Source organism: Adiantum capillus-veneris, chromosome 27 (genome assembly GCF_014529385.1).
Source record: "Adiantum capillus-veneris isolate H3 chromosome 27, ASM1452938v2, whole genome shotgun sequence".
Classification (NCBI taxonomy): domain Eukaryota; kingdom Viridiplantae; phylum Streptophyta; class Polypodiopsida; order Polypodiales; family Pteridaceae; genus Adiantum; species Adiantum capillus-veneris.
In genome coordinates, this window is record NC_140957.1 from 102590816 (window position 1) to 102605871 (window position 15056).

A 15056-nucleotide genomic window follows, 5' to 3' on the forward strand; every position below is an offset into this window, starting at 1 on the left:
TCTCAAGCACAAGGATGAAGCGTTTAGTGTTTTCAAAACGTTTGTGACACTTGTGGAGAATCAGAGTGGCAAGAAGCTTAAATGCTTACGCACTGACAATGGTGGAGTAGATCTGGACGTGTCACGCGACATCCTGATAGGTTTGTTCCATCTATGAATTATGTCATGTTGACTGATTGCAATGAGCCTTCATGTTACAAGGAAGCAGTGCAAATGAAGGACTCCGGGAATTGGCAATTGGCCATGCAATCAGAGATGACAACTCTGCATAAAAACCAGACATGGAAGCTAGTTAAATTACCACGGGGCAAAAAGGCTCTACCCTATAAATGGGTTTACAGGTATAAGATCACCGCTCATGATAGTCAGCCAAAGTACAAAGCAAGGCTTGTTGCCAAGGGCTTTAAGCAAGAACAAGGCATTGACTTTGATGAAGTCTTCTCTCCGGTGGTCAAGATGACTACGGTGAGATGCTTTCTTGCATTGGTTGCCATATTAGATTTGGTGTTGCACCAAATGGATGTCAAGACAGCGTTCTTGCATGGTGATTTAGATGTGGAAATTTACATGCAGCAGCCAGAAGGGTTTGTTGAGAAAGGCAAGGAAGATTGGGTATGCCAGTTGTTAAAGAGTCTTTATGGCTTAAAACAATCACCGAGGGCATGGTACCATAAATTCCACAAGTTTATGCTTTCTCAAGGCTACAAACGTAGTGAGTTCGATCACTGTCTATATACAAAGAAGGCTAAGGATGGTAGTTGGCTGATCCTTATTTTGTATGTGGATGACATGTTGATTGCTGGCAAGCACTTGGAAGAAATCTCAACTTTGAAGTCAAAGATGGCAAAATCGTTTGACATGAAAGACATGGGTGAGGCAAGTCATATACTTGGTATGCGCATTGAGAGAGACAGATCAAAGAAGTTGATTTGGTTATCTCAAACAGAGTATATTGAAAAGGTTTTGCAACGTTTCAATATGGAGAAGGGAAAGGCATTGAGTGTTCCATTGCCACCATATGTGAAACTTAGCAAACAAGATTGTCCTGTGTCTGAGGAAGAACAGGCTGAAATGGATAAGATTCCATATGCGTCCGCAGTGGGTAGTTTGATGTATGCAATGATTGCTATTCTCCAAGACATTGCATTTGCAGTGGGAGTAGTAAGTCGATACATGTCAAACCCAGGCAAGAAACATTGGGAGGCAGTGAAAGGAATATTGAGATACCTGAAAGCTACAAAGAGTATGCGTATATGCTATGGGAGTCAGGAGCTAAGTGTAAAGGGTTTTACAGACTCAGATTATGCAGGTGACTTAGACAACCGAAGGTCTACGTCAGGGTATGTCTTTACATTGGCTGGTGGAGCAGTATCATGGCTTTCTAGATTACAAGATTGTGTTACTCAGTCTACTACAGAGGCTGAATATGTTGCAGCATCAGAGGCATGCAAAGAATCAATTTGGCTTAATCGACTAGTAACAGATTTGGGAATCAAAGAAGAGATGCCTGTGTTAATTGTGATAGTCAAAGTGCTATACAATTGGCTCGCAATCCAGTTTATCACTCAAAGACAAAGCATGTGGATGTGAAGTATCATTTCATCAGGGAAATGCTCGAGGATAAGCAACTTCAGCTTGTCAAAGTTCACACCACAGAAAATCCTGCTGATCTACTTACAAAAGGACTTCCATCAGAGAGCTTTGCCCATTTTTGCTAGCAGTTAGGTGTAGGGTAGTACATCACTTCTCTACATCTCTTGTATATTAGCTTGTATAGTAGCTTCTCTCACACTTAAAGTACCACATTGGACTTTAAGTGGGAGGTTGTTGGGGTATAAAGCCCAATGTGGTCGCCCAGGTAAGTGGGCGGGCCGCCAGGTATGTACACATATTCTTTTGTAAAAACCTAATAAGAACTCACTATGCTCTACACATTACAGTAGAGCGAGTTCACCATATCGTCGTGCTCTTCTTCTCGCACTCTCTCTCGCGTCGCGCTTCCGCTCGTACTCCTTCAGGTTCTTGAGGTGGCTCTCCTTTGTAAGGCTTTAATAGGCTCACATGGAAAGCATTGTGTATGAGCCAATGACCGGGCAACTTGAGTTGATAGGCCATCTCATTGATTGGCGTAAGAATCTGGAAGGGACCAGAGTACCTTTTTGCTAACTTAGCATAGTACTTTTGGTGTCCCGTAGGATTCTTGCCCGTGGTGTGCCTTAATCGAGCCTTGGGAAATTTGAGTAAGACCCAATCATTTTCTTTAAAGGCTTGGGCTCTTCTGTGCTTGTCAGCAGAAGCCTTTTGCCTTTGCTGTGAGATAGAGATAGCATCCTTAATCTTTGGGAAAGATTCTTGTAGGTCTCGATTATACTCATCTGCAGCGAAGATCCTCCCATGTACCTTAAGTATCAAGGGACTTTTTGATCTTCTCTCAATTACCTCAAAAGGTGCTTTTCCCGTGGAAGTATGTACGGTATTATTGTAGGCATACTCCACTAAGGGTAAGTACTTCTCCCATTGGGATCTTTGATCTACTTCCGTTACATAGGCTTTTAGTAGATCAAGAATTGTTAGGTTAGCTATTTCACTTTGGCCATCCGTTTGCGGGTGATAGGCCAAAGAGAAGTTTAGCCTTGTTCCTAAATTCTCAAAGAGACCCTTCCAGAAATTACTGGTCATTCTAGGATCTCTATCCAATACTATGGACATTGGAAATCCATGGTACTTGAAGATTTGTGAAATGAAGAGGGTTGCCATTTGATGGGCTTTGATAGTCTTTTTGACATGTATAAAATAAGCTTTTTTACTGAACTTGTCTACTATCGTCCATATTCCCGTTCCCATGGATAGACTTAGGCAATCCAAAGATAAAATCCATGGATATGCTCTCCCATGGTGAATTAGGGATTGGCAAAGGTTGAAGCAATCCAAGTTTCTTCCCTCTATCAAACTTCGTCTTTTGGCATACCACACATTTAGAAACATACTCTTGTAGGTTTGCTTTCATGGTAGGCCAATAGAAATATGTTTCAATCCCCTTTAGGGTGTAGACTGAATCCCTCTATGCCCTGCATAAGGAGGAGCATGAGATTCATACATTCCTTTCTCGTGTAGTGAGCTAGTAACGCATAGTCTATTGCCGTAGAGAAGATAACCATCTTGTAAAGTAAATGGTTCCTCTTTCTTCCCTAGTGCAAGGGCTGAAATCACATCTCTAAAATCGGGATCAACAGCATACTCATCTATCATAGAAGATAGATAATTGTGAGTTGCTATGGAAACCGCATTCACTCTATGGTTAAGATAAACTTGCACTTTTTAAATGTTTTGATACCGTGCTGGAATTTCACTTGAAGAATCAAATGTCCGTAACTCCACTAAACCTCTAGCCATCAAGGGCAGTCTGTGCCGAGAATCTAGCATATTTCTTTGGAAAGTAGAGGGAAAAAGAGGATGCTTTGGGAAGAAGTGTGAGTGGGTTCATTCAACTTTTAGAGAAAGGAGTGTGAGTGGATTCCTCCTACTTTTAGAGATCGATGCCTAGGAAGGAGTGTTTTAGTGAAAGTATTGATACTATTTTACCCTTTGGCAGCACTGCATATAAAGGCGGGACCTCGTGCATACGTCCTCTTTGGCAAAGACTACCGCCAAACTCTGTGCTCTGATTTGTGCCGCTTCGACTAAATTACCTATGGGAGTGGCTATGGAGACGCTGCCAGGAAGAGTGGACCACACTGCTAAACACATAGTTTTCTTTGATGTGGAGACGAATGTGCCCGGGTACATATGCCGAAGCTATGAGCTTCTTGAGTTTGGCGCCGTGGTACTGAATGCACAGGGTCTTACCGAGGTCCGCTCCTTCCACACACTCATCCGTCCTGCAGACCTCTCCTGCATTGATCGCCGCACTACAGATTGCAACACCATCACTCCTACCACCGTTTCAGATGCCCCTACCTTTGCAGATGTTGCTGATGAAATCTACCGGCTGCTTCATGGTTAGTTTCGGTGTCAAGTTTTCAAACCTTTCACACACACACACACTTTGTTGGGAGCTTTTAGGACTCCCAACTTTCAATTTTAGGACTCCCAATTTTCAAGAGTTTCAATTATTTATATATATATATATATATGTAGAGAGAGAGAGAGAGAGAGAGAGAGAGAGAGAGAGAGAGAGAGAGAGAGAAGAAGAAGAAGAAGAAAGAGGAGTTTAACGTCGTAGGAAACTATCAACTACCTCATTTGTTCTAATTTTTCCCATTTCATGCTTCTTTTAGTGCTAAGCTTCATTATGGCTGAGTCTGCCCTTGATCTCCGGAGTCATGACAGAAACTCAGTACGCTGAACTTTGTGTTGATGTATGCTCATGTGTGTGTGCGTGTGGTGTGTGTTGTGTTGGGGAGCATATGTTAGTACCTAGTTCTACACCCACTATTGGGCATTGACGACGTTAGTGGGGATGTCGTGGTATTTAGTCAATACTATGCATGATGGAGCTGATGGTTATATCGTCTTGTGGGTGACTACCATGGGTCTATACCTTGCACTTTCCTTCAAGGGTGAATGTGGGCTTATCCTGGATTCATCTAGGTATATCCCAAGAGACCTTAGAGATCTATCCGACGAGAGTTGAACTCTAGGCCTGTTATTCAAGAGGGAAATGGCATAACCAATCTACCACACTTGGGTGATAGAAAGGTTATACCGTTTTCCTCTTTTTATTAACTAACACACACACACACACACACACACACACACACACACACACACACACACGAGAAGAAGAGGATTTTAACGTCGTAGGAAACTATCCCAAGAGACCTCAAAGATCTATCCGACGAGAGTTGAACTCAAGACCTGTTATTCAAGAGGGAAATGGCATAACCAATCTACCACACTTGGGTGATAGAAAGGTTATACCGTTTTCCTCTTTTTATTAACACACACACACACACACACACACACACGAGAAGAAGAGGATTTTAACGTCGTAGGAAACTATCCCAAGAGACCTCAAAGATCTATCCGACGAGAGAGAGAGAGAGAGAGAGAGAGAGAGAGAGAGAGAGAGAGAGAGAGAGAGAGAGAGAGAGAGAGAGAGAGAGAGAGAGAGAGAGAGGGAGACTTGATTGGATACTTGTTTATCTCATGCCTCCGTGTTTGGATTTGGACTTTCCTAATGGGATTTGCAAAGTAGGTGCGGTAACTGTAGTTCATATGGTTGATGACTCATGCTGGTTTGCCGGTAGGGATGTGGGCTGGTAGCCTACTCTCACTCTCAGTTGCACCCGCCCACCCTTCAACCCCCACCTTCCGTGTTCGGGTAGGATTTCGATTTGGCTAGCTCTCTCCCAAGTACTATGGCACAGTCTTTGGTCATTCCAGATTATCTACAACGCAAGATAGGAGAAATTCTCTCTCAAATAGGGGCTGTTGGCCGCCTAGTGGGTGTTCCTACACTCGTGTCAACATCCGAGAGTGGCTCTCATGCACTCTAGATGAAGGCAAATTGGAGGAAATCATCTTGCTCTATAGAGGTACTTTCAGATTATCTATAACGCAAGATAGGAGAAATTCTCTCTCAAATAGGGGCTGTTGGCCGCCTAGTGGGTGTTCCTACACTTGTGTCAACATCCGGGAGTGGCTCTCATGCATTCTAGATGAAGGCAAAGTGGAGGAAATCATCTTGCTCGATAGAGGTACTTTCATTGCTATTTTCTCATCAAAGAAACTTACCTCTAGGGTCATCAGCCGCACTCCTCTCAGCTTCGGGGATAGATTAGTCTTTTGGCATCCATGGTACGAGGATTTTTCACTACCAGAGAGACCTCTCTCTGTGGTTGGGCTCTCAAATCTTTGCACTCCTCATCATATCAACTGTTCTGGGGCATAGTCTCAGAACGACGTTTCTGCTCGGGTTGTGTATGTTGATAAGCCTCCCTAGCCGTATCCCGTAGAGTCTCTATCACAATATGGGTGAGCTCCTTTAAAGGTCGCCCTGGATCCTCTGTGCATAGGCGTCTATAGATCCCATCATGTAAACAGAGTCCGTGTCTGAAGTGAAAGTATGTCTTTGTCACGTGACGCATCCAACCCTATGTGTCCGTGGACAAGCTACAGCATGACCAAGGTTCAGTTTAGTCAAGCCAGTCTAGAATAGGAGTCTGTTCGCAGACCGTGCATGTCCAGACACTTAGATTAGATGCATATCCTCTGTTTGCACACAACATGATCATCAACATTACCATCAGAATCCATTAGGAGCATTTTCCAATGCACAGAACCTATTTTCCCTATTTTTGACATTTTTCACTTATTATTTTTAAGTGACTTTTGTTGGAATTGGGTAGGGTAAATTCCATAAGATAATATATAAGGAAACCATCGCTAGCATTATCTGGCAGAAGCAGGAAGGAGAGCACAAGCACCCAGTGCAGCAGGCCCACTGGAGCATCTTCTCAAACAAGAACCAAGACCAAAGAACCTCAGTGTTTTTCAGCCCCTTAAGCCCGGCGTTTTCTGCCCTAACTTTAGCGTTTGAAGGGACAGCAAATCAGCGTTTGAAGGGATAGCAGATTAGCATTTGAAGCCTACAAGATCAGCGTTTTTAAGCTTGCAAATCCAGCGTTTTTAAACCAGCATGACCAGTGTTTTGGACCAGCAGAGAGAGCCTTTTTGTAGACAGCAAGACAACATTTTAGCAAGGCATCAAGTACACGGGACAGCCCCAACTTGGCGCGGTACGAACCGACTCACGGCATTCAGTTTTCAGCTTTAGCATCGTCGACCCCGACGTAGCATCACCTAGATTTGCATCAGCATCTTGTACCAGATTGTGCAATCAATAGAATAGACTTCTCTCGCCATCGAGAGAAGGGCCTTCGGAGGAGGGTTTGACAACATTCTGGTGTCGTATTCTTCTCTCTCTAACTCTCAGTCTCAGTACCTTCATTCACAGTGTTTATCCACTTTGTTTGTGATCACTTGCACTCTCTTACTAAAGGAATGGAAGGCTCTTCCTTTCATAAGTAAAAGGAACCTTGAGCACAGTTCGGAGCACTCATCTTGAGCAAAGTTCAACATTCACTTCCGCTACATCTTACATTGGTATCAGAGCATTGGCAGTGTTCTGTATCACTCAAGGAAAGAACCACAAGAACCATATAAATATTTTTGCTTGTTGCGGTCGCACGTAACCCAAGTCCTCTTGGGCATGTTGATTCCTAATCGTGTTTTTGAAGAGTGACAGGAAACCCAAGAAAGAAGGGCTTGTCTAGCCTCCCCTTGTGCCTCTTTTCACTCATTGAGAGCGGACCGTGCACTTAGCGGCCGGCCAATCGACGTGAGGTGGGAAAAATCAACCTTGGTGTGAGCGCAAGGCCTCCAAGGGGTGCGCCCGCGGAAAAGAGCAGAACTCGGGTGAAGAGAAGATCCTTCTCTAACACAGATTGCAAGCGAAAGAAGAACCTCAAGAACTCAAGAACCTCAAGACCCTCAAGAATCCAAGAACCCAAGACCCACAAGAACCCAAGTTCTTCGTGAATTTAAGAACCCAAGATCTCAGTGTATGGTCATCACCCGAAGCGGAATGGATACTTTGCATGAAGGTGATGAGCATGAAGAAGGTGAAGAAGAATTTTCCCCGCTAGGAGGTTTTTCCTACCCTCCCCCTTCTTCATCTATGCCACTGTTTGCACCGAATCCTATGGAGGCTTTGGTCAAGTCGATGATGGACATGATTGTTAGGTGTAGCTGAATGAATGTTTGAACTTTGCTCAAGATGAGTGCTCCGAACTGTGCTCAACGTTTCTTTTACTTACGGAAGGGAGAGCCTTCCGTTCCTTTAGTGAGAGAGTGCAATGGACACAAACAAAGTGAATGGACACAGTGAATGGAAGTGCATGAAACTGAGAGGTAGAGAAGAGAATACGACACCAGAGACGTAAAACCCTCTTCCGAAGGTCCCACTCTCTATGGCGAGAGCGGTCTACTTATGATTGCACAAATCTCTACAATGCTTGGACTTGCCGACGATGTCGACGACGATGAGGACGACGACGAGACGGGCTGAAATCTGAAAATGCTAAGGGCTGAAATTTGCAAATCTTTATTTGCTGAATTCTGACTCTATGTCGATGACGACGCATTGAAAACGCAGATGCTGAAATCTGTGTTTTACGGGCTGAAACTGTAAACCTTGCGGAAACTGACCGTGCGGCGAGGAACTGTTGCGGGAAGGTGAGATCTGCGAGGTTCGGGACTTGATCTGCGATGTCTAAGGGCTGAAAACTGAAAATGCTGGTGGCTCTTAATGTTCCGTCGCGATGATTTGCAAAAACGCTGAGGTTGTGATTCAAACCAAAAACGCTAGGGCTGAATTCTGCTTTGTTGCTGCCGGTTGTCCTACAAATACAAAACGCTAGGCTGATCTGATGTTCTACTGTCGTCGGAATCTGCAAGAGCAAAAACTCTAGGCCTCTCTCTCGGGTTCTGTTGAGAAGTTGCCTGTTGAGCGATTGCTCCTGCTGCCTCTTCTACCAATTAGTGCTAGCTTAGGTTTGCTTATATACAAACTTACTCAATTTGCCCTACCTACTTTCCAACAAAAGTCACTTAAAAATAATAAGTGAAAAATGTCAAAAATAGGGAAACGATCACGAATGAAAGACTTGTACAATGCGTGTTGACTAATCATTCGAACACATAGTAATTCCTGTAAGGGTTCTTTGGACCTAAGCTCGTCGAGAGCCAAGATCGGTTCTTCCTGATGGGGGGCTTTGGACCTAGGCTCGAGAGCCAAGATCGGTCCTTCGTGATTGATCGAATTTGCCTGGGGGGGGGGGGGGGGGGGGGGGGTACTGTGGACCTCGACTCGAAAGCCAAGATTGATTCTTAGTGATTGATTGAATCTGCAACGAGGTTAGCTTTGCTAGAAAAAGCATCAACTAAACCATCATCTTCGTCAACAATCACATCTTTATCATACAAATCATCATGCTTGAGAATCGTCGTGATGAGAGTCGCAATGGAGAGCCCACACTGTGGCTGGGAGAGGAAAGTGTGTATAAGTACTTCTAGCTAAAAAATACAAGGGAAGCAAGTTCGGATGTGACCAAAAGCTGAGCACTCTAGTATTGTGTGGTACTCAGACTCTTGGAACTTGTAATGAGCATAAGGTGCACAGTCGATTTGACTCTTCTCCTTTGCCCCAACGCCTTGTCTCGCATTGAAGGGAGTGGGAGCTAAGCCGAATAGTTACGATAGTGCGTATTGCTAACAAGGGGAGAGGCTCAAACATATAAGGGTGAGTACGGTTTCCTCTCTCAGTGAAAAACATGGTTTTGTAGTTGGGAGCAATATGGGTGATGTAATGTATGAAGCGCGACTCACCGGATTCCTCCCAAGCCGTAATACATTGGCGTTGTAGAAAAGCTTCATTCACTTGGAAGTCTATTGAGGCATCATGTAGCAAGTGTAATGCATCCCATCTCCCAAACCACTTCTGATCATGAGCTTTTAGTCGCATTGGAAAGTAGATTTCACTCTGTCAATGCTAAGGTATAGTTTGACAATACACTCTCTTTTTGCAGGACATATCTGGGCTGGGCACAACATATTGAAGTTTGATATCCTTCGCATTAACGAGGCGTTCTCAAAAATTGGACAGCCAGCACCTGAGCCATCCGGGGTCATTGATACTTACCCTTTACTAAGAAAAACATTTGGAAAGCGAGCCGGAAATTATAAGGTTTAGAAATGTGGCACATTTTTGATATAAATCCAATGTTTTTGATAAGGTTTAATATGACACACTCTTTTACTTCTTTTTATAGTTGGCAACGCTTGCAAACTACTGTGGCTATGGAAAGCAGGAGCACAGGTAGTGTGCATGCTATGGGCCTGTATTTTCTGTTTCTTAGTGGAAGAGGGTATGCCAATTCCTGCACCTGCTTAACTGTATTTTGTGTAGGAGTGTAGCTGATGTCCGCATGAATATTAATGTCCTTCGAAGCTGTGCAACCATGTTGTTCCTGGTGAGAATCTGCTCAGATGAACTACCATTATCTGTACATATCACGGGTGTTTTCCTCTGTATTGGTGGCATGCAACTTGAGATATAAAAATTAAAATTCTTGTTTGTATTCTTGAACTGCCTCTCGTTTGCTTGTGGCATCGTTGAATGCTTTACGTTTACTGTTTTACAGTGCCTTTTTAGAGGTTCACTTTTATGCAAGGATAAACATGATCAAGAGTTGATCAATCTTTTTAATGATCTGAGGAGTCTAATGCAAGGAGAGCAAGCTTGGAGGTTAGCTTATATGTAGAGATCTACATGAAGTTTTCTAATGATCCAAGGAGTCTACTGCAAGCAAAGCAAGCATGGCACTTTAGAGCACAAATTCAATGGAGAAACCTAGGCCTATAAGAAGCTTTATGAATTTTCTTCTATCTTCTCCAGTCTATACCAAGGTTATGTACCCTTTTATCAGGGGGAGAGTGATGGAAAGTGTTCGATATATCTGGTGGAGGTTGAAATTCCAGGAGCCATTGAGTAACTCTGTTTGTGCTAGGGACTCTTTTTTTCCTATTTTGAGTGCAAAAGCATTGTGCTGGAGGGGCTTATTCTGTGTGCGGTTTTTGTGTTGCTATGCATTTTGCCTACTCATCATCTTCATGTTAGCGCACAGATTTCTGCTCTTGGAGTGACATAATTTATTGGGGTTTTTGTTGTGTAGACAGTGATATGCTAGTTATGTTGTGTATACAATGATCACAAATTTGTGCTAGTTATGACATTGCTTTGTTCATCCACAGGAATCAAATTACCCGGACATATTTATGGCACAAATGGAACTAACAACGAGCACATCATTGTTGGAGCAGTCTGCAAGTTTCTCCACCTCTTCTCCTCAGAATGGTTTCGTTGGCAATGATAACAAAGAGCAGGAAGTTGATTCTCAAGCTATATTAAGTGATAGGGCTGGAGATGTTTCTTCAGCTACCAGGCCGTCTGACAAACTGAGTAGCCGCATTCCCTTCAGAGAAGACCCTGATATTGAGGATTTGGAAGGGATGAATTCTTTGAGCAGATCCGAATTGTTTTCAGCGTTCGAAGGTCTGAAGGTGGATGTTTGTAACAGTGTTAAGGAGGACTCTAGCATTTTAGGAAGGCAGGCTTGTACTAGCTGCACTAACATTGTAGAAGATGAGAAAGATGAGAAATGCATCTCCCCGAAGCTCTCATATGTATCTACTCTCTTGAAAATCGACTATATTCCAGAAGATGCAGTGACAGGCTATGAAGCTGTAAGTGAGGATGTGAGTGCTGCAAAAGTTGTGGATGCTAAGTCAGAAGAGGTGGAGATTTTGATGAACTCTTCAGCTGCCAATGAAGGGCAATTACAAAACGAGTCAACTCTGAAGGAGTCTGTCTTAGTGCAAGATTTGTTGAATGCTCTAAGTTCTCTATCATTGGGAAAGGGTTCAGGAGACATTATCTCCTCTTCAGCGGCACAGCTTAGTAAGGCAGGCTCAAGGATGGAATCAGGGGGAGTACCTTTTCTCTTGGCCAGCCATGTTATTCTACCTTCCGTTGAATTGAGATCTTGTGGGTCAAGCAAAGTACTGTATTACAATGGGTTTCCTCTGCATTTGCTGGAATTCAAAGTGCGAGTTCGATATACCATCAATGCATCGTATGCCTATGATGACAAAGGCAAGCCCAGATTCTCAATTTTGATGGAGCCTTCTGAAGTAGCATGCAATGTCATCAGTAAATGTGAGGATCTGGTCAAGAGCACGGCAGCTTCAGATAGTGAAATCAAGTGGCTTCCTTTGCTAAAAAAAGAATCTGGTCGCTGGACAGCCCGGATGAGGTAAATTAACCAACTTTTTGGCTTGCTTGATCATGTGTGATTTATATGTGTATGGTTATAAGCACATCTTTCTTTGGGCCATTCCTTGGTTGGGCTATAATTTCTGAGACATAGGTTTTAGAGAAACTACCAAAATACCCCTGAAATTTATCATATTATCCCAAAATAACCCCCAAATATTCAGAAATTTCCAAAATACCCTTTGTACCAAAATTGAATGGATTGCTTGAATTTTTGCATAATTTGCTCTTTCGACCAAAGTTTTCACCAATGAGCTTACAGATGTGGAAATTTGTGTCTACACAGAAAAAAACATTCCATCTCAAGAGCCCAGAATTCTCTCTAAAGTCCTACCTCTCTATCGTTTTTTATTGAGAGGGAACCAATCTTCCTATGCAAAAATGAATCTGAGATGTTTGCAACATTAACAAGGGGTGGTTTGGGGATTTTGAAACATTAAAGGGTTGAATTTATATGGGTATTTTAAGGATTTTGAGAACATTCAAGGGTTGAAATTTGATGAGTATTTCGAAAACGTCTAAGGGCATTTTTGGTCTTTTTTGCAAAATATGAGTATTTTGGGAATTTTTGGAAATTTGATGGAGATTATGAGAGTTTCCACAAATTTCTATCTAGCGTTTTGACTGTTGAGGTATTTGACATGAGATATGTTGGTTTTTTTTTTTGGTGGGGTGCAGGATTGGAACCAAATGCATGGATTCTTTAACTACCTACACAACTGACTTTCTCTGTCCCACTTCTAACGGCCTGGAGAAGATATCACTGGATCCTGTAGATGCATTAACTTTCAGAAGTGTTTTACCACACGGCTCTGTCATTGATACCGGTTATGGTTTTTATGTTTTTAATGTTCAGAACCGAATGGGTCTCATGCTTCTTGCAAAGCACATTGTATTCTCTTGATGCTAAACCGACAAAAACAGGAATGGTTTTCCTCGGTATTGATAGCATCCATGTATTTATTGCAGTTGCACCAAGGAAGCATGTGCTCAACATATTGTAAATTCTTCTCAGCATGTAGATATCTTGTGTCAATCCCTAGAATTTACTGGCATTGAAGAAAAGTTACATTCTTTGCAAATAAGAAAACAGAGGTGGATTTAATTAATGCAAAAATTTGGGCTATGACACTTAAGCTGAATGGATTAATTGATTTATTGAGTAAATGTAAACAGTTTTGAATTAGTTGAATCTTGGTGTGTTTTTGAAAACAAACCATGTGAACAAGTACGTGTGAGAGCATGGCGGTAAGCCTATTTCATGTGTTGAGTCTTGTGTTCAACCCCACATGATGTGAGGACAGTGAAGTAGTGGTGATTGCAATGGTGTTGTGCTATGCATAAATTTAATTGTTGTATAGGATGTAGTAGCTTCATAGAGCATACATAAGTGAGACATTGAACAAGCTGTTGATAGAGTTGGACATCAAAAGAAGCACAGGTAAGTTCCATATCAATTTTGTGCTTGAAATCTTGGTAGTGCCACGACCAAAAACTGATTCCTAATCTACTTTTCATAGGCCAAGCTTGCTTTAGCAATAAGTAAAACTTTCTAATAGCCATTAGCTACAGTCCCATGAGTTGTAGCCACCATAGGTTGCATCATCTTTGCAATGTCATACCCTCAAACTTGAGAGTAAACAAACACCATGAAAATGTAACATGTCAAAATACAGTTCAAATTAAATGTCTCTTCTAGATCCCTCGAATCATCTAGACAAAGAATAATGATGGGATATTCATTGTTTGTCCATTGTAGATACAATGTGCTCTTAGTTGGACTTTTGCGAAACCGATGAGCATCGAGATTAATATTAAATACACCAAGCATGTGGTGCTTGTTGTAATGAATACAGTACTTTGTTTAACCTAAATACTTTAGTTTCTTGCTTTAAAAAAAAACCCAACAAGGTTGCACATGTGCCTTGTGCAAATTAAAGTTCAAAAAACATATTTGAGTGTGCAATTCTTGTGTGTTCCACCAATTTCTTTTTTGGTACATAATAATAGAAAGGGCTCACATCACTTGTTACAAAAACTAAATCTCAATTGTTGACCAAAGCACATTTTCTAATTGGATGACACAACCTGTAACCGTTGCTTCCTAAATTGTAAATGACAAAGAGGTTCTTGGTAGGATTATCATTCAATTTTCCACATTGTTTCTTTGGAATTAAAGTAACGGCCAAGCAACTGCACCCACACAAATAGCCAATTGAATGCTTCTTGCCATGCCAAAATTCGTTCGAAGTGGTGGACTGCAAAGTTTTAGAGGGGAACCCACAAAGAAAGCATGCATTAAAACCTCATGCCAGAATTTGTTCAAAGTGGTAGACCACAAAGTTTTAGAGGGGAACCCACAAAGGAAGCATGGATGACAACCTCATGCCAAAATTTGTTTGAAGTGGTAGACCACAAAGCTTTAGAGGGGAACCCACAAAGGAAGCATGCACGATAGCCTCATGCCAAAATTCGTTCAAAGTGGTATACCGCGATTGAATGCTTCTTGCCATGACAAAATTCGTGCGAAGTCACAAAGAAATCATGCATGACAACCTCATGCCAAAAAGTATGTGACTTTTCACCATGCATAGTGCCATCTTCATAAAACTAGTTTTTCTCTTAGCAATATCATTTTGTTGAGGGGTATATGTCAGTTTACATAGTGTTTTATCCCACGAGATTAGCCAAAAATGCAAAGTATGCCCTTAATACACAATATTCCTTGAAGCACAGGACACTTGGGACCTTGCTTCAAGTGAATATACATGAAACCATCGAAGAAAGTCACAAAATATAAATATTCACCAAAATGTGCAGTAAGCATTGAGACCCAAACATCATCAACTTCCAAGTAAGGAGCTTTTTGCAATGGTGTGGCCATTGCTAGGAGGTTGATGAAGGATGTTCAAATATATATATTTTAAAAAAAAGTATGTTACATACATAGCAAGTACTAGTGGCCCTTGATGGCGTTGTCAAGAACAAAGACATTTATATATCTTGGTGGCAAGGAGATAAAAGAAATGATGGCCTTGTATGCCTATAGCGAGGAATAGTCGGTGAGCCCTTTAACCTCATGCCTTTGTGATTAATTCACCCTGTAGAGCTTAGGTGGGTGTAAGATGTAAATCTACATGCACGACCCCATGCCAATGGG

At 42.2% G+C, this 15056-nt stretch overlaps 1 protein-coding gene across 1 annotated transcript; it reads left to right on the top strand.

Annotated features, from left to right (window-relative positions):
* The first annotated feature begins 3593 nt into the window (after positions 1–3593).
* On the top strand, positions 3594–13032 carry LOC147422473 (uncharacterized). The gene is made up of 6 exons (XM_086502672.1): positions 3594–3998; positions 9591–9748; positions 9834–9880; positions 9971–10034; positions 10816–11876; positions 12575–13032. The coding sequence occupies exons 1-6, from the start codon at positions 3692–3694 to the stop codon at positions 12798–12800; spliced, it is 1863 nt and encodes a 620-aa protein (XP_086358798.1). The 5' UTR covers positions 3594–3691; the 3' UTR covers positions 12801–13032.
* Positions 13033–15056: the final 2024 nt, after the last annotated feature.